At 44.6% G+C, this 20,070-nt stretch overlaps 1 protein-coding gene across 1 annotated transcript in view; it reads left to right on the top strand.

The window, feature by feature from the left end:
* grb10b (growth factor receptor-bound protein 10b) overlaps positions 1–20,070 on the top strand; it is a gene marked incomplete at both ends in the record, with an annotated part of 107,942 nt that overhangs the window by 32,394 nt on the left and 55,478 nt on the right. The window contains one exon of the mRNA XM_084308327.1: positions 3,583–3,727. Coding sequence (XP_084164453.1) covers positions 3,583–3,727 — 145 coding nt within the window. The remainder of the gene's footprint in view (positions 1–3,582; positions 3,728–20,070) is intronic.

Below are 20,070 nucleotides of genomic sequence, written 5' to 3'. Positions count from 1 at the left end.
CATCTAAAATGGAGACTTGTTGCTGTATCCTAGTGAGCTTTCTGGACTCATCCAGCTCCACAAAGTATATTCACCGTCTGAAAGTTGAAAAGTATCCTGTCGCATCATACCCCCCCCCGGTCCTCATACACTTAATCTAAAGCTTCTGATGCGTCCATTTAAAATGGATGACGACGATTAATATTGCAGAAAACCTTGTCTCTCCGTGGTCTCTGTGTGGTTCATTAACGCAGAGATCAGACGGAGACAGACATGAGCTCCATGGTTTATTAAAACTAGACCGACCCTCTCCTCCATGTGTCAGAGAGGAGGCTTTCATCTCACTTCTCTCTGGTTATATACAGTAATATATATGCTAGCAACATAACCAAACAATCTGACTTCATCTTGGGGCGAGTCGGAGTTCATGTTTAAGGAACAGGATGCTACTTTTACTTGGAAATCAGCCTCGCCCCGAACACATTCGAACAATTATAACGTTGCAGTGGTACAAACGTTCACATCTAGTAGTCTTTAGATGACTAAATATAGATGAATACTCATGAAATTTGATATATATACTCTCAAATAAGTATGATTTCATATCACCTACCTTTCGACGTCAAAATCTGGTGGGGCTGTGGGGAAAGATCCAGAATGCCGCGCAAGATGGGGCGTGACCGAAGTGGGGTTTGGGCGTTCCCAGATAAAGAGGGTGACCGGGATTGGTTTACGTTCCGTTAGCTGTTGAGTCTGATCCAATAATAAATACATAAATAAACAGGTCACAAGGGTCATGACCTTCAGTTCAGGTCAACTTATCCCCCCCCCCCCCCCCCCACACACACACACACTTTCTGTAAATATTTACTACTTTATTTTTGATGCCCCCGTGTTGTTGTGTATTTGACAAATAAAGAACTTGAACTTGAAGCCCCCATCCCCCATATTAATGTACACAATGTAGTGCTATGTTGCTTGTGCACTTGCCATTGGACTTAAGTTATAAGCCAATTAAGTACTTCATTGAAAAGCCAATTAAGTACTACTCTCCCAGGATGTACTGTACTATACAGTGGTTGTGTACCAATGCATGCCACGCATTCCTCACTGTAGTGACACTGGCAGTGGTTTGTGTTTGCTGCCGGTGTGTGTCATGCACCATCATCACTATTACTACTAGAGTTGTTCCGATACCGATACCAGTATCGGAAATGCCGCCGATACTGCCTAAAATGCTGGTATCGGTATCGGCGAGTACCCTCTAATGTTGCGCTCCGATACCATATGACGTAATTTATCAACAACACTGGGGACGTTGGGCTCTGTAGATATACCCTACTCGCTGAGTGAGCATTATAAAACAAACGTGTGCTTAATCGACCGTGAATTAAAGTGTCAATTGCCATTTGTCATTTTAACAGCAGAGCAGATACTTTCTTAAAATGCCATTGTCCCGACAGAGCGCTGTTGACAGGGAGCTCTGATGAGTTCGCTTGGTGGCTGGTGTTATTAGCATTGAACAGCTAACCGAAAGCTAGCTTTGACGTTACCTTGGCTAAAGTTGGGGCTATTCATAATCCAACAATAATGGCTGCAGACCTGCAAGCAAAGTACAGCAAGTTGGCAAAGTTGTATTCCAAGTTAAATCACAATGTCACCAGTAACGTTACAGTCTTCTATGGTCTTTCCATATACCGGTAGCTCCTGCTAGCTAACCTAGCTCACGGTAACGTCGTCATTGCACAATTGCACGTCGCGTACACAATTAATGACATGTTGCGGACAGCCATATCGGCGACAATGTTTAGCTTTTAGTGCCAAATGATAAGAGTCTGAGGCAGAGTCTCAAAAGAGAATGTTGAATATTTATTGTGCAAAAATCACAACAGTTCCTCTGCTACTTCAACAGAGCCTTGTAGACTGAGTAGGGTATATCTGCAGAGCCACTGGGTAGCGAGTGCAAAGCGAGTGGATCATTGGAGTAGGGTATATCTGCAGTACTGCAGCCCCATACTCATTGATTAATGATACTAATACAAATCTATACAATCACCTGTTGAATAAATACCATTACTTTCTAGTTATTACTAAAAAACAGTATATATAAAACAGTATCTGTAAAAAAAATATATATATATATAATTTATATATGTTTTTTTTTATTTTTTTTTATTATATGTATGCACTGGTATCGGATAAGTATCGGTATCGGCCGATACCCAAAGCTTAGGTATCGGAATCGGATCGGAAAGGAAAAAATGGTATCGGAACATCTCTAATTACTACTACTGCCACTCACTACTGTTCACTACTACTACTGTCATCACTATTGTCATTATTACTTGCAATTTGTTCTTTTATATTCTATTGCACTACATCTCTACCTCATTTTTGCATTTTGTTGCATTTTGTTGCATTTTGTTGCATTTTGTTGCATTTTGTACTTTAGTTTTGTATATTGTACATTTTGTATAGTGTTTAATCTTTATTCTTTTTAGTTATTTTTTTACTGTATGAAGCACATTCTCAGGAGGCTCATTCAGAACCAATCATTTCACTGTAATGTACATGTAGCTTATATGTGACAATAAAACAAAACTTGAACTTGAGATTCAGATTCAGATTCAGATTCCTTTTTTATCATCATTCGCTTGATTGTGGTTCCTCGCCCGTAGCGGCATCCAGTATAATATAAACTTAAATTAAATTAAAATAGCATAGAGAGATAAAATAACAGCAAGATGACTATATACAATTCTAACATAGTGTGCAGTGTGCAGATAACATGATGCACAGTATGCAGATATTACACTATATAAAAATATAAACGACAAAATGGCTATGTACTTGTACTTGAACTTGAACTTCAATGTCCCCAAATGGGACACATTTACAAAAAAACTCAAGACCTGGTTATATTAACCAATCAAACATGTAATCACTTTTAATCAGTTCATTGTGTATTTTATTATTGCTTTTATTATTATGTTGGATTGTGTTGTAAATACTGTGTTTTACTTGTAATGCTTCTGTTCTAGGTGTATTGTCGGTCTCATAACATCTTGCGAAAAGGACTACAGTTGCGAATTAGCCAGCTGGCTAAAACTGACACATTTACAGAAATGTGTATTAATGTGTACTGTCTAGGGATGTCCGACATTATCGGCCTACCGATATTACTGGCCGATATTGGCATTATAATGTAATATCGGATATTATCGGTATCGGTTTTCACAAAACAATTTTCTTTTTATTTTTTTTACATTTATTTAACGTTTATTTACCCAGGCAAGCAAGTAAGAACAAATTCTTATTTTATTTATTGTCAAAAGTATGCATAATGTTGTGTTAATTCCACGACAAGAGATATGTAATGTTAATTACCTGAAATTATTAGGTTTTTTTGGGGGGGGAAACCCTGCATCAGTATCGGTCGATATCGGTATCGGAAATTAAGAGTTCGACAATATCGGTTTATCAGATATCGGTAAAAAAGCCAATATCGAACATCCCTAGTACTGTCCTTTTTAAAATAAACTGAAACTGAAACACTTGACTTGACTTGACCGCGTCTTTGTCCCCCCCTTGTGGCGCGTCCAGGAGGCTGCAGGAGGAGGAGCAACAGCTGAGGACCTCGTCCCTCCCGGCCATCCCCAACCCGTTCCCCGAGCTCTGCAGCCCCGCCAGCTCCCCGGTCCTGAGCCCCGGCTCCCTGCCCCCCGGAGAGAGCTCCCCCGGCACCTACGTGAGTACACACGCTACTGCTAACTCACTACGCTGAGTACACACGCTACTGCTACCTCACTACGCTGCCCGGTTCTCCTACGCTACCTGGTTCTCCTACAATACCTGGTTCTCCTACAATACCTGGTTCTCTTACGCTAACTGGTTCTCCTACGCTACCTGGTTCTGTAACGGGTCACAAATGTGCCTGTTGTATTTCTGTGTTGTTGTTTGGTTGCAGTGCCGTGTTTGGTCACTGGGTGGCGCTCCATTGTTTTTGTGCCTGATGTAGCTACAGGTTTGGTTTTATTTCACCTGAGCCAGTGACTTCTTCACTTCCTGCTTCACCTGCTGTCTGACAGCAGCGGCGGCAAGCGTCAACTTGTTGTTATACATATTTATCTAGTAACAATGTGGCTAGGGTTTGTGACCACCATTTTGTTTCTACAGTTGTGTACATCGTATGGTGATAGTCCTCTTTTCATATTGTTGTTGATATACGGCAGGGCTATTCAACTAAATTGTTCAGGGGGCCACATTGTCAGAAACCCAAGGGGCCAGGGGCCGGACTGCCACGGCGCCTCCCCGTGCTATGAATATATGTACACTTGACACAACACGCAACCACATTTTCACAACTTTTATTTAACTACATTGCAAAAGTAGTATACTTTTCAAAAAAAGTGCTTCATTTATGTGCCACATCTGCAACATCTCCTGCAGAAAGTGCTTCATTTATGACTGTGCAACAACTGCAACATCTCCTCTTCAACATTTCAATATAAAAATAAAATAAAAAACAAACAAGTGCATGATGTGCATCTGAGCATTCTAACATCAACACTTGAACAAAAAAACACATTTATAGTGCAGCTGAGCTTATGAAAAAGTGCTTCATGTCTGTGCAACAACAGCAAATCACAGCATCTTATTAGCACTTATTGTCCACTCTTAACTCTCAAACATCAGGGGGGTGGGGGGCAGACAGGCCTAGCCTACATACACACATCTAATGAGAGCGATTGCACTTCTTTGACTGGGCAATGGCAGAGAAAGAGGGTTCATAGGAAGTGAGGGCTACCCGCAAACAGTGATGCAAATGCTCATTTGTCAAGGAGGCACGTTGCTTGTTTTAATGGCATTCATGTGAGAGAAACTGGATTCACAGGTGTATGTGTATGTTGAGCCAAACATTGTTAGCACAGATATTGCCAGCGTTTTTATTTTGGGGAATGTCTTGACATGAATACACTTTATCCAAAATGTTGTGGTGGATTCATTCTCAAGTGCCTGCTTCAGAGCAGATGATGCTTGCATGTCAATTATTTCAAGTTGCAGGAGACCTTCATCAATGTGAAGTGATGCAAGGAACTCTTGTCCTTTTGTGGAAATAGCAGCTACATTGGCAAATGGGTTGCTCACAAAATGCATCAATTCTCTGGACATGTCAAATTCATCAAATCGACTTGCAAAGTTTCCCCTCAATTTATCAATGAAATCTGTCATTAATTGAGTGACTTTTGGCTCAATTGTGCGTGTTAACGTTGACATGAAAATAAAAAAGTAAAAAAAAAAAAAAAAAAATTATCATCATGTAATCTTTGGCGGGCCGGTCAGAATCATCCCGCGGGCCGGATCTGGCCCGCGGGCCGCCAGTTGAATAGCCCTGATATACGGGGTGTGTGTTGGTGGGCTACTTGCTTAACTATCCTGGTGCTATTGTTTTCATTCTGACAAGTTGACGTTACACAGCCAGACACCATTACAGTACTCCTACCCTACCTGGTACTGTGTGAATGTGTGAGTGAATGGGTCAAATGTGAGGAACAAATTGTAAATAAATGCATATTTTACCATCATGTTATCCTTGACATTGAATGCAAGAAGTCGTTTTTTTTTTTAGACTTTTTGTCATATAAGCAAAACTAAAACGAGCGCAGCTGAAGGACATAGCTTTAAAGTACATTTTGGTGGATCAGGCATACATAGTTTAAAGTATTTGCAAGGATTTAAAGGTCAGGACCAAAGTGACTCTTGTTTATTTCCAATGGTGGTCTCCCCCCCCCCCCCCCCTATTCTCTTCCTGCTTACTCATTATGGTCCGGATCTCAGAGAGAGAGTGTCCTTTAGCGTTGCTGCTTAAACCATTTCATGTCCAGGACCCCTTAACGGAACAGGTCAGGGCCCCCCAAACTGACACGGAACTGAGGAGATCATTGTTTTATTTATTTTTTGGCGTGATTTAGTCCAGAAGTCCCTAATGTACGTAAGTGAAACCTGTTGTCAGAAGAGTCCTTCTTCTTATCCTTGCATCGGGCGAACGTCTAGTGAACGAAACGGGAGCGACGGTCAAGGTACGTAGGAGGTCGAGAGGTCGTCTGGTCGTCCCGGGGCAGCGTGTCGAAGTGTCCCTGAGCGCGACACTTAACCCCTGAAACTGCTCCCGATGAGCAGGTCTGCACCTTGCACCACCGCCTGTGTGTGAATTATGTGAGTGAACGGGTGAATGTGAGGCATAAGTTGTAAAGTGCTTTGGATGAATAGCGTTGTATAAATGTTGTACATCCTTGCATTGGGACAACCCTGGAACCCCTTAGAACCCTGTGAAGAGAACCCCAGGGGGTCCCCAGACCACACTTTGAGAACCGCTGTACCTATAACACCTCCACTAGACACTGGTGGTCTGGTGGACATTAGCTGAGCTTTCCATCCTGCACATCTGTACCATCAATCATTCAAGGCGGGTGTGTGTGTGTGTGTGTGTGTGTGTGTGTGTGTGTGTGTGTGTGTGTGTGTGTGTGTGTGTGTGTGTGTGTGTGTGTGTGTGTGTGTGTGTGTGTGTGTGTGTGTGTGTGTGTGTGTGTGTGTGTGTGTGTGTGTGTGTGTGTGTGTGTGTGTGTGTGTGTGTGTGTGTGTGTGTGTGTGTGTGTGGGTATGTGTGTGTGGGTGGGTGGGTGTGTGTGTGAGAGGGAGAGAGAGAGATATAGAGAGAGATAGAGAGAGAGGGAGGGAGAGAGGGAGAGAGGTACCTAAATATAGGCGCATGTGTGTGTGTCTAGCCATGTATCCATGTGTGTATCTGTGTGTGTGTTCATGTGTGTGTGTTCATGTGTGTGTATCTGTGTGTGTGTGTGTTCGTGTGTGTGTGTGTGTGTGTGTGTGTGTGTGTGTGTGTGTGTGTGTGTGTGTCTACCCATGTATCCATGTGTCTATATGTGTGTGTGTGTGTGTGTTCATGTGTTTGTGTGTGTGTGTGTGTGTGTGTGTGTGTGTGTGTGTCGTGTGTGCGTGTGTGTGTGTGTGTGTGTGTGTGTGTGTGTGTGTGTGTGGGTGTGGACAGATGTGAAGAGGAGTTGGTCTATTCCTGGAAACCACAGTCACCCTGTCTGTTAATGAGCTTCATATGGGCCCTGCGCTGCTTACAGTAATACAGTTTACAGTAATATGGGGGCGGATTATTCTTCATAAATTGCCAAACCTCCTCGGCTATAATCCTGCTGGCAGTTATGGCAGTTATGGCTCCTCACCGTCACCAGATCACAGGAGTTTGGGCGTAATGAGGAGGATGGATCGAGAACGAGCAAAGAGAGAGAGAGAGAGAGAGAGAGAGAGAGAGAGAGAGAGAGAGAGAGAGAGAGAGAGAGAGAGAGAGAGAGAGAGAGAGAGAGAGAGAGAGAGCAGCTCTGCTTAACTTGAACTTTGGCCCAGAGCCATAAATGTAGGCACTGAATTGGTGAGAGAGAGAGAGAGAGCGAGAGAGAGAGAGAGAGAGAGAGAGAGAGAGAGAGAGAGAGAGAGAGAGAGAGAGAGAGAGATGGAGAGCGAGATAGATAGAGAGAGTAAGAGAGAGATAGGGGTCTGGGAGAGAGAGAGAAAGTAAGAGAGAGAGGGAGGGAGAGAGAGAGAGAGGGGTCTGGGAGAGAGAGAGAGAGAGAGGGGGGGGGAGAGAAAGATAGGGAGGGAGGGAGGCTGGGAGGGAGAGTACCATGTGTGGGAAGGCTGTGGGCTTGAATTACTGGTTGTGACATACATTTGGCCCGTCGGTGGGCGATGGTGGAGTGTCCCGTAAACGGGTGAACATCATGCCGAAAAGCGGAGGCCTGTATTCATATTTATTTTATTTGTATTTTTTTACTTTATTAGTCCCGCAAGGGGCAATTTAGAGCATGATACGGCAAACAGCTGCATTTCTTCACATTCAAGACAAAACAAGACAAAACAGGGACAAGAGACATACATGACACTTCAAAGCACAAGAGATGAAACCGGTCTTATTTGACATTCCCTGAGTGGGAGTCGAACCCCGGTCTCCCGCGCCGTGGGCGACATCGCAGACCACTATACCAAGAGGTGAATTCACTTCTTGGTAGTGTGTCTGGATGCCTTTTAACACATTGGCGCCCAGCCGCGGAGATGTCCGTGTTTCGAATCCAACGCTAGAGGGCCATCCACGGACATGTCCGTGGCTAGGTTGTTTTCGCTTTTATTCCATTTTAATAACCTACTCAAGGTCACCGAGCGGCACTGCAGAAGTACCCTACTCTTTGAATTCGAAAAAGTGCATTACCGGCCAGATCCTCGTAGGGGCGCTGTCTCGATAATGCAGTGTTCCCTGTTGCAGAAGTTGTCTTGTTTTTTCTGGATCTTCAATGTAGTTTTCTGCTAACCTGAAGCTATGCCTGTAGCATGTAGCACGGAATACGTTTTGGGACGCGGATTTCAGTGTGCAGTAAAGGAGTATATGATCAGCCAATGGACATATCGATCTACCAGATGGCGATCGATAACTGGGAAATCCTTTTGCAGTCCAACCGGTCACAGGTAAGATCGATTTGACATCATTTTCAGCTTGGTCGGGCCTTGCTTTGATAGCCATCCACCCGGTCAGCGAATGAGGCTACTGAGGCTAATGCCGTTATTGGTAATCAATAATCAGAAACGACGTCCCCCGCCCCCCCCCCCCCTCTTTCATGCATTCATGGTGGACCATCATATCGATCATATGCAGTTTGATTTCTAACTCTAGCTTCTCTATAGCCGAAATGCCATTGGATTTAACGCCAATACCAACGCCAGGGCCCTCAGATCGGCTGATAAGGGTCTCCTAACCACCCGTAGGTCTAACTTCAAGTCTAGGGGGGGACGTGCTTTTGCGGTCGCAGCCCCTGACCTCTGGAACAGCATCCCCATGTCCATTAAATCTGCCCCCTCCATAGAGTCTTTTAAATCAAAACACAAAACCCACCTATATCGCCTGGCCTTCCCTGACTCACTTTGACTCTTGCCGTACTTGTTGACGTGTTGTTCTGTTTTTCCTTTGTCTATCCGTTGATTTTATTTAATAGGGTTATAGAAAAATAAAAAATAAAAAAATAAAATCTAACCCTAACTAACCTTACTGTCATTTTTGAATGAATGAATGAATGAATGAATGAATGAATGAATGAATGAATGAATGAATGAATGAATGAATGAATGAATGAATTTTTATTCACACACACACACACACGATACATTTTAAATGCGAGTATCCTCATGTGATAATATGTCGCAAATTGTGTGCATGTGCCAGGTCTCCCAAGAAGCTATTTAAAGCTTTTGGAGGGAGCCTGAACACAGATACAAACAGAATATGAACAACAAAACAATAACAAAATAAACAAAACAAAACAAACAAACAAAAACAAAACAAAAAACTACAACGTGGGTAGGTTTATACACCTACCTACTAACTGACATATAACAGAGATACATAATACAGACAATTTTATTCCTAAGTTATAATTTTAATTAGAGATATGATTTGAGCAGTTCCTCTTTCAATGATTTTTTAAAGGTTTTAAAGGTATTAGTCATTTTTAGATTTTCATCAAGCTTGTTCCAGATCTGTGGACCCCTGCATGCTATGCTTAGGCTAGCACAATTTAGCCTTCTCCTCTTGCCAGATATAAGATGCTTGTTTCTTGTGTTGTGGACTTGTCATGCACTTGTCCTAATAAACTAACCTACAGGGTGTAAAGTACTTGAGTAATTGTACTTCGTTACAATACTTAAGTACTGTTTTGAGGGATTTGTACTTTACTCAAGTATTATTAGGTTTGTATACTTTGTGCTTTTACTCCATTACATTTCAGAGAAAAAAAACATTGTTTATCTGGCCAAACTAACGTTAACGTTATTAATCCTGCGACCGCAGGTAAACAGCCAATCAAATCCCCATCAATGGAAAATGAACCCGCCCATACCCATGCTGATTGGTCCTTGTGCAAGACTAGAAAGCGGTCGGCGACGGTGTGGATGGACAAGACGAGCATCCATGGCCCTATCTACATAAAAAATACATAGTTCAAGGACTCCAACCTTATAGTGTTGTTGAGTTGCCATCATTCAAAAACCTGATAAATGGTTTGCGACCAAGCACTAACGTCATTACGAGGCCCACTGTCCGCTCGAAGATCAGCAAAGCTGCTCAAACCATGAAAGAGAAAGTCATTGCTGCTATGAGTGAAGTTGAATGGATCGCGACAACAACAGATTGCTGGACAGCCCGACGAAGAAGTTTCATTGGGGTAACCGCTCACTGGATCGACACTGAAAGCTTTGAAAGGCGTTCTGCTGCAGAAGACTGAAGGGCTCCCATACTTTCAATGTTTTGGCCAGTGCCTTAAACGACATTCACTTGGAGTACAAAATCCGCATTATGCTGTGGTTAATATTGTGATATTATTCAGGGTATACTCCAGTATTCTGTCTTTAATTTTGTGATATTATTCAGGGTATACTCCAGTATTCTGTGGTTAATATTGTGATATTATTCAGGGTACTCCAGTATTCTGTCTTTAATATTGTGATATTATTCAGGGTATACTACAGTATTCTCCATTTAATATTGTGATATTATTCAGGGTACTCCAGTATTCTGTCTTTAATATTGTGATATTATTCAGGGTACTCCAGTATTCTGTCTTTAATATTGTGATATTATTCAGGATACACCATTCTGTTTTTAATATTGTCATATTATTCAGGAGGTGATGATAGAGAGTATGTCAGAGGAACACGTACGGCCCGGCCCGGTCAAATAAAATCAAATGTATTTGTAAGGCCCGACAACACACGTTAATGTCCCCATGGGCCACACACGTCTTCTTTAAACAAGTCAAGAAGAAACATCACAATAAGTCAAGAACAAAACAAGGACACCATAAAGTCAAATTATTTTTTTTATAAATGCAAAATAAATGCAACACTCCCAGACATACCCCACGTGAAGGTAAGGAAAAACTCACTAAAACCTAGCAATAGGAAAAAATGCACCACAGGCAGGGCCATTCAAGGGGGGATCTCCCTTCTTAGATGTCGGTGATAGTAGTGTTGCAGTAAAAACAGGTGAACAGTTGGTAGGCATGCACTCATGTGTGTAGTGAAACACAGATGAGTGCATGCGATAGCAACTGAACATTTCGAAAGATTAAAGATAGAGCTGATAGCGATAGCAACTGAACATTTTGAAAGATTTTTTTTTTATCCACTTTTTCTCCCATTTTCTATATTTTCTCCCATCCCAATTCCATATCATCCAATTCAACCCTCCCCTGTCACGAACGCTGCAATGTGGACTAAGTCATACATAGCACAAGTCCCCTCCGGTACTTGAGGTAACAGCAGTCGCATCTTTTCACCTGCGCAGCTCGATCTCTCAGTGGCGAGGAGTAACGCGTGGGAGGCTCACGCTGCCCCCGACACTTCCTGATTCTACTGCGCAGGCGCACCAACCGACCTGTAGGAGTCGCTGTCCACAACGCCCGATCCCCACCCATCAGTTTCCCACCCCCTAATACGGCCAATGTGTATTAGTACGGACGACCAGCTAAACTGAAAGCAAATGTGGAGCGCTGGGCTCGAACAGGCAAGCCCAGCGTCTCCAGATTTCGTGGCGAGCGCCTTGCCCACTACGCCACGTAGCCGCCCTAACAATTAGAAAAATTAAAGATAGAGCTGATAGCGCATCTATTTGAGGCAAAGGGGCGGCGCAAGGACGGTTGCGTCCTCCCGGTTAAATGTATATAATTTTCTTTTTTAAATAACAAAGAACAAACAAAAAAGTCAAACAAGTAAGAAGCATACACTTATTTAATCCCACCCCTATTTACTCATCAGAACATACTATATTATATTAACTAATTCATACATTACTAGACTTATATTGAAAAAAATTTACTTAGTTAACAATAAATGTACCTTATTAATATTTGCCAAAACTGTATGTTACCCTGTGGAGTTCCTCTAGAGCCATAGACAGGTTCCATTGACCTCATTGGACAATGATGTCCTACCAGAGAAGTCCAAGTGAACTCTGGACCTTCCTTTACGAGACAACAGGTGTTCTGAACATTCCGACACCGAACTGGAAGTTATTTTTCCGGCCCCGTACAAACCGGCACAAGATCTAGTTCCTTTGACACTCGTCCAGCGACGTCACTTCCTGTCAACGAAAGGCTCCGTTCCATCTTCCGCCTCATGCCAGAGGTGGGGGGATCTTATTAATAAAGGGCTTTGATTTCAGCTGCCAATATGTTAATATCCGGAAGTGGCCCGCTGCCAACGTTCCTGGACCGACTGAAAAACCCTTATTCCCAGGTCATGATCTCTCAGATCTAGGCCGCTTGTAAACTCGAGGTATCCCTTTTAACGGCGAGCGGTTTCTGGGCACGCGGGCGCTCCTTTGACATTGACGTCAGGCGTGGCAGCAGATCACAGCACGATACCGTAGTCCCTCTGTATCCGGTAGCCGGCCGGCCGGGAGCCAGAGTGTTTGGTTTGTGCCGCCGGGGGATTAACGGACTGCCGGCCGCGGGTTTGGATTTCTGCTTTGAAACCCCCCAAAAAAAGGTGTGCACGCTCATACCTTACTTATACATGTTTAAATGCAGATATAAACAGGAATCCTTGGATAAGTATAAGTTAGAGGAGCTTGAAAATAACGTGAACTAGTATTTTTTTAATTATTTATTTAGTTTATCTTTTGCTGTAGTGGATAGGTATGTTATTTTTGATATTGATAGATAACTTATTACATTTTAATGTGATATTGTAAGGTAAGGAAGGGGCAGGACCAGATACGCTTTGCTTCTTTCTGTCCCTTCTCGAACAAAACCATTTGTCTTGAGCTATGTTGACAATTGCTTCCATGTCTAGGAAGATATATTTTATTTTATTTGTATTTGTATTTTATTTCGTTTTTTATTTTATTACATTTTTATTTAGTTTTTGTTATTTCAAGTGTGTGTGTTTATGGTTGTTCGAGATAAATAAAGATCAAATCAAATCTAAATGTAAATATTCAGACCAGGGTACGCACAAGGTCCTTGATGTGCTTAAAGTTCTTGGTTAAAAAAAAAAAAGTCAAGGCCTGGAATTCCTTGAAAACAGCCCATTTTGTAACACGGTGCTTAAAAAGTCCTTGAAATTCAAATCAACCATTCGCATTGAAAGTTTTGTTCATCCATGATAAAACATTTCTGAATCAAGAATTGTCGGAAATAGGTTTTAAGCCATAAATATTGGATGGTGTTATTTTTCTTCTATAAAAACCAGCATTTAAAAGTTAATTGTATCCTTTTAACACATCAAGTGCCGTTCAGCAGGGGGCGCTGTGGGCCGTGAATGCCGGTGTTTTGCAGTGCTAAACCTATATTAAATATTATAGCTATGGATCTAATAACACCGTCGATTGTCAGTGAGTTTCTTCCGGTCAACATGCAAAAAACAGATACTTTTTTCATCCATACATTTCCATTTTATACCGTGGTGAATACGAGCATAGTTCCAGAGTGATTCTGTGTAATCCCAGGAAGCACAGCCAAAACAGCGTTTATCTACATTTCACTATAAATCGTACCATGCCTCGCCTGGATCAATGATCAATCTGAAATCAATGCTAGATTATCGGTATATGTATCCTCATGCATGCAAGAAAGGGTAGGGGGGGGGGGTCGTGTTTATATGCTTCGATCGCCACCAACGGAATACGCTACACAGTACATTACAGACACACGCTCTGATCGCGGGGAAAAAATTATCGGATCAACGCAAGATTGATAATATATAGCCCTTACCTTGTCTATGATGTACTGCAAAAAGAATAATCCAATTATCTGATCGCCATTCCAAATACTCATCACGATCATGTTTCCAACGTAATCCAGCAATGAATATGAACGGGGGGGGGGGGGGGCCCTCGTCAAGGAAACTGTGGTAACCGTTTGTCTCGCCCGAGTGTTCAGACCCCGCCCCCACACCGCAGCTCAGCCCAGGCGCCAAACCACATCGTTTCAAATGGAGTGCAATAGTGGCCGCACGGCGTTAGGCGGCGGTATTGGCCGTTTGCGATCTCAGACACATTTAGGACAACCTGCACAAGGTGCCTCGATGGATTAGGAATGGCAATAGCGAATAAAAGAAATATATTATACAGTATAACGACACAGAAAAACGTAGGGTCGAAAGGTTAATTAAATGCCCCTTTAAAATGGAAAAAATGGAGCTTGTAAAAAAATACTTGAAAGTCCTTGATTTTTTTTTTACATTGTCTGTGACTGTGTATCTTCAGGAACAGCTTCTTTCCCTCAGCTGTCATCTCCCTGAAATCTGTACCACAATGACAGCCCCCCCCCCCCCCCCCCCCCCCCCCCATACCATATGAACTCCGACCTCTGGACTCCACTGCCTACACCCTGGGCTCTGTTACTTTGAACTCTGTTGCCTATACTAAATGTATACCTACCTACTGCTTTCACTGCCCTACACTGTAATCATAGTAATCATAACTACCTACCTCATACTATAGTTTAGCCCAGGTTTTTTTTTTGGGGACCCCACACTTAATGTATCGTGTAATTTCAAACGTGGAATTAAGGAATATTCGTTCGTGTTCACCGTCTTCCAGCGTGTGTTACCCCCCCCCCCCCCTCCCTCTTTTCTCTCTGACAGTTCTGTAAACTATTCACGGCGTTGGCACCGTCGCTCCATTGTAACAGCGGTGGAAAGTATGTCTCATTGTGGTTTTTTTGCTCCTCAGTGGAAATTCAATTCAGCACCTTTCTCCGCTCCAGCAGCCCCTCCCCCCCCTGCCGGGCCGTCCCATCACACATGGTTCTGACTGGGGGGGGGGTCCAGCTGCTGCTGGGCCCGGGGGAGGGGGGTGTTTACACTCCGTTCCCCACAGAATCACACGATCCACCCCATCTCGTGTGGCGCCACCAGTAAATAAAAGTGCACTCTCTCGCTGACATCTGAAATTGTTTCATGGACAACAGCCCCGGTTTCAAGCGTCGAGGCTTCATAATAAACAGTCCAGAATGGGGCTAAATATAGACCCCACTTTTAGCCCAAGCAGTTGTATTCATTATTACATACTTATTAGGCCTGTCCCCCGACTAAGGATTTGTATTTGTCGACTTTGATTGGCCACGATTTGCAGATAGTCGACTGGTAGTCGGCTATACCCCAGAAAAAAAGAAAATATTATTATTATTATTTTTTTGATCCACTTTTTCTCCTCATTTTCAATTTTTCTTCCATCCCAATTTCGTGTTTTCAATTCTCCCCTCCCCTGTCTTGAACGTTGCTCGCATATGCGCCCCACTGGTTGGTTGTAGGGAGGATAGAAGCCTTGCATCACGTGTCCCGTCCGCGTGTAGTCTTTTACCAACGCACTTGCAGTTCCGCGTTCGGGTTCCGCGATCTGATTGGCCACTTACGTTTCTCTCAGCGCCAATCACGTTACGCCTATTTCTGCGTCTAACAGCCTGCTAGCTAGCTAACGCCTAGTTCTATCACTAGTTAAGCTTGGCGACTCTTTCGAAGTTGGTTAAGGTTAGAGTTTGGAATCAGGGCTGGGGGTCTATCGCCCTGCTCTAAGACAAACTCTAACCTTAACCAACTTCGAAAGAGTCGCCAAGCTTAACTAGTGATAGAACTAGGCGTCACGCGATTGGCGCTGAGAGAAACGTCAGTGGCCAATCAAATCGCGGAAAACTGCAAGTGTGTTGGTAAAAGACTACATGCGTCCCCTCCGGTACACGAGGAGGCCCCCTGTCACATCTTTTCACCTGCCAGCGCAGACTCTCATTGTCGAGGAATAACGTGTGGGAGGCTCACACTACCCCCGCCATTTCCTGTCTCTGCTATGCAGGCGTCTCCCAACCGACCTGTAGGAGTCGCTGTCTACAACGTCCAGATTACCACCCATCGACTTCCACCCGCTAACTCTGCCAATTGAGTTAGTATGACGGCCGGCCCAAGCCGGAGGCAACGCCGACAGCCGGATTCGAACCCGGTGTCTCTTGCGTTGGGACAAGCGCAATGTCCGCTGCGCCACCCAGCCGCAAAAAAAATATTATTATTATTATAACACATAAGTGGCGTCACTTATCAATCTTTTTTTGCATGTGTAAAAAATTATAATAAAAATTAAGAATACATACAAAAAATATATATATAATAATAAATACTATTATTCAGTGGTAGTTCGAGTGTGTGTGTGTGTGTGTGTGTGTGTGTGTGCGTGTGTGTGTGTGTGTGTGTGTGTGTGTGTGTGTGTGTGTGTGTGTGTGTGTGTGTCTGTGTGTGTGAGACGTGCACTCACTGTAGTTTTTGCGATTGATGTGTGATGCCGTCTGAAGTGTGGCAACATTTCAAGAAGTTTGAGGGCAATACATTTGTTGTTTGCAACGTATGTAAAGCGAAACTACCGTTTTCAGGTAACTACCAATTTACGCGATCATAATTTTTTTTTTATAATACTAATAATAATTAATTAAAATAAATAATAAAATATATAGCGATATTTATCGATAATTTTGTCCCGATTTATCGATTCTTCCAAATGGCATATCGTCTCAGCCTTACAAAATATACAATATACAAAACTAAAGTACAAAATGCAACAAAATGCAAAAATGCAATTATGCTACAAAGTACAGCGACATGTTGACACAGGACATTTTGCGTTATGGTCGTTTACAACTGGGTCCCGTGACCTTTCACCTCTGAGATATCTCAATACAACAGTAACTACTTATAACTTGTACCTACTGGAGTTCTCACCTCTGCAGCCATGTCAGGTGTCTGCTAGTACATCCCATGACCTTTAACTCTTTAACTCTTCATATCCAGTATTGAACTGAAATAAATTCACACATGTACCTTTACTACCACCATCTGTCTGGCCACACCCCCATCCGCTACCTACAAAAGCAGGGGTGTGGCCATACCATCAGCTCCTTCCCAATTTTCACCACAAGGCAAGATCAAGGGGTCCTCAGTGAGTCCTGACACTGAGCGTCACTATACTTATATAACTATGGTTATATACATAACCGTACGCTATATTTCGTATAGCTCTGCTCAGCGTCATATTGCAACACAGGAGCTGAGCAGAGCTTAAGCTCGACAAATGTACCCGCTGAGGCCCCCCACAACCATCAGAACCGGGGAGGACCCGAGCCCCCTCGAACCTCCCTAGCGGAGGACGGGAGGGAGTCGGATCCGACTGCGCGAAGAGGAGACTTCAGCAACTCAATGCACAGGGTGAGCAGACCGTGGGGCGTACCCACAACTACACAAATGCACAACCCGCATGCCACTAGGGAACGAACGGAAAGGAACAAACCACCGTTACCACCCCTAATATCACGGGGTCAAGAGAAAAAACCCACCCGTGGCAAGGCCGTAGCAGCGGAGCGCGAAGGAGGACCCAGACCCAGAAGGGACTGGACCCCCCCGGAAAAAAGGGGGCCTGGAGAGGCCAATGACGCCACAGCATCGAGACCTCACCAGACGGTCACTAGTGACACCGCCCCCCACATCGTCAGCGTATTCGGACAGGGCCCATCCAAGAGCAGGCCCTTCCCCCCTATAGCACGCTGCCTAGCTCACTGATCCTGGTATACTCAGGCAGTCACCCATCCAAGTACAACCCAGGCCTGAACCTATACAGCCTCCGAATCGAACGAGATCGGGCGCGTTCAGGTTGGTATGGCTGTAAACTCGAAGCACTCAAGAGGCTACACCCACAGCGGGAGCAGGCAGCGCACCAGGGAGACGACCCCCAGAAGAGGTCAATCCCTCAATCCAGGCAACAGGCACTTGACCTGAGCCAGGATCACTGCGGACTAGACAGGCGCCAACGGGGTCAGCTGAAACAGCACCCCGGCGGAAGGGGCGTATGCTGGCATTGTTGTGCACCATGTCACACTCACAGCCTCCACAAAAATCCCCCGACTCTCTAGAGGGGTCGAGGCAGAGAAGGCTGACACGATTGGCAGACGTCATGAAACGTGCGGGGGCACACTCAAGCGGCCTAACCCGAGAGTTGACTCCGCTCCAACACACCAGGGAACCAACCACCCCCTTGGTTCAAACATGAGGTGGTTGTTCCTATAACCCCTCAAGAAAAAACTCCAAAACACAACTGCGGGCATACACTGGCTATACGGCAGTACAAGTGTTTCAGTTTTCAAAAAGGGGTTATCCCAGGCCTACAGGTCGACAAAACTATTTCGGACCGGGACGTACACAGGGATGCCAGAGGAGTTCCATAAGAATCACCTCAACAGCCCCCTCCCAGCCATGCTTAAGCAGGAGAAGAGAGGGGTGAAAAGAATGGAGAAGGACCAGGCCCCCTTAGCGCAGCGCAAGGTACAACACAACATGGACCAAGCAACAGTGAGGGGTAATACGTAGTAATCACAACCACAAACATCTCCATAACGTCAAACCATGCAACACCCGGGCCGACCCGGCATTTTTCCCCCCTGAAAAAATCCCTCAGGGTACCAGAACAGCAGATCTGCGTCCCCGGCGGACAACGGGTTAACTGACCTGGACCGCCGTGACCAGAATCAGTCCCGTGCCCTAATCACGCCGACATCCCCAACACTAGGAGGGGGGTAGGTACGTGTGTCGATCCAAAACATTATAGAGGGCGCCACCCAGACGGTCCCTTTCGTACCGCGCTCAGTGGCCCACCCCAAGGGCGTGAGACCCCTCTACCTATGCTTTGATCTATTCCGTTAACATCCCCCAGATATGAACGAGAATTCGTCGAGACAAACCTAGTAAACTGGCGCTCGGAAGAGACAAACTCCATCCCAGTTGCCCTATAAAAACGCTGTTTTAATGATGAGCAACCAAGGCGCGCAAGCCCATGCGTGATTCCTATCAGAAGCACCCAGGGCCAGCACTATGTACACGTCGAGACCCAAAACACATCAATGGATAGTCTAACAAGACACCAGATACCGTTCCTCCAAGCCCGCCTGGGAGAACGACAAGAAGCCGCCTTTTTATTTTTTATTTTCTACATAAAAGAAAAAAATACGGACATGGGTCCCATGCGACACGGCTGAGGGAAAACACCACCCCGTCAACCATACTTCATAAGAGGGGACGGTGAGCGACGTACCCCTATGACGGGGGGAAACCCATGACTCAACAGACCTTTAAGGCGAGGAGTCAGGGAAACCCTAAACAATACCCTGTCCACCTACTCCAAAAAGGAGAGGACGGGGAACCCCCAGAGAGACTTCCCACGTGACATAGACATATTGCAACATTGAGCTATGTAACAATTGGATTAGGACTCTCCGAGGAGGAGGCTCTGAAACTCTGAGGAGGCTCCCTCACTGAGAGGGAGACTCTAACTCACCGAGGAGGCTCTGAACTCCCCGAGGATAAGACTCTGAAACACCCTGAGGAGGAGGCTCTGACCCAATACATACACTACCAGTAGGGAGCAGAGCAGAAGAACAACCGTCTCTACTGTGTTGCATCACCCACCAAGCTCAATACACATACAACAGAGCAGAACTTCTTTTTAAGTTCTACTCACCTTGACAATCTGAGGAGGAGGTCTGAAATTCTGAGGAGGCTCCCTCACTGGGAGGGAGGGTCTGAACTCACAGGAGGCTCTGAAACTCCCTGAGGAGGAGGCTCTGAAACTCCCTGTAACAGAAGTCCATAACATGGAGCCTGAATAACCCACGGAAGTCTTACCAATAGAAACGCGCCCAGTGACGTACTCTATGGCGGGTGAATTTCCGTGGTCCACTGCCCAATATGGCGTGGGACCAGGAAACTTTTTTGTTTTGGAAAAAAACATCGTTATTACAAAACATTTAGAAGGGAAGGAAGGAAGAGGTGTTAAGTGTCCAGAAGGACTCTTACCTACACCATGAGCGCAGGCTGAGAGGACTGCAACCATTGGTCTCTCCATGTAGACGAAAGTCCTCGCTGGCGGGGCAACACGGTGTAGGGCCGACTAACATCCTCTGTCAAAGATGACGTCGTAGTCAGAGTGTT

This window comes from Notolepis coatsorum (assembly GCF_963971535.1).
Source record: "Notolepis coatsorum genome assembly, chromosome: 2".
NCBI lineage: Eukaryota > Metazoa > Chordata > Actinopteri > Aulopiformes > Paralepididae > Notolepis > Notolepis coatsorum.
Note: the sequence above shows the minus strand (reverse complement) of the source record. Positions and strands in the feature narration are given on the sequence as shown.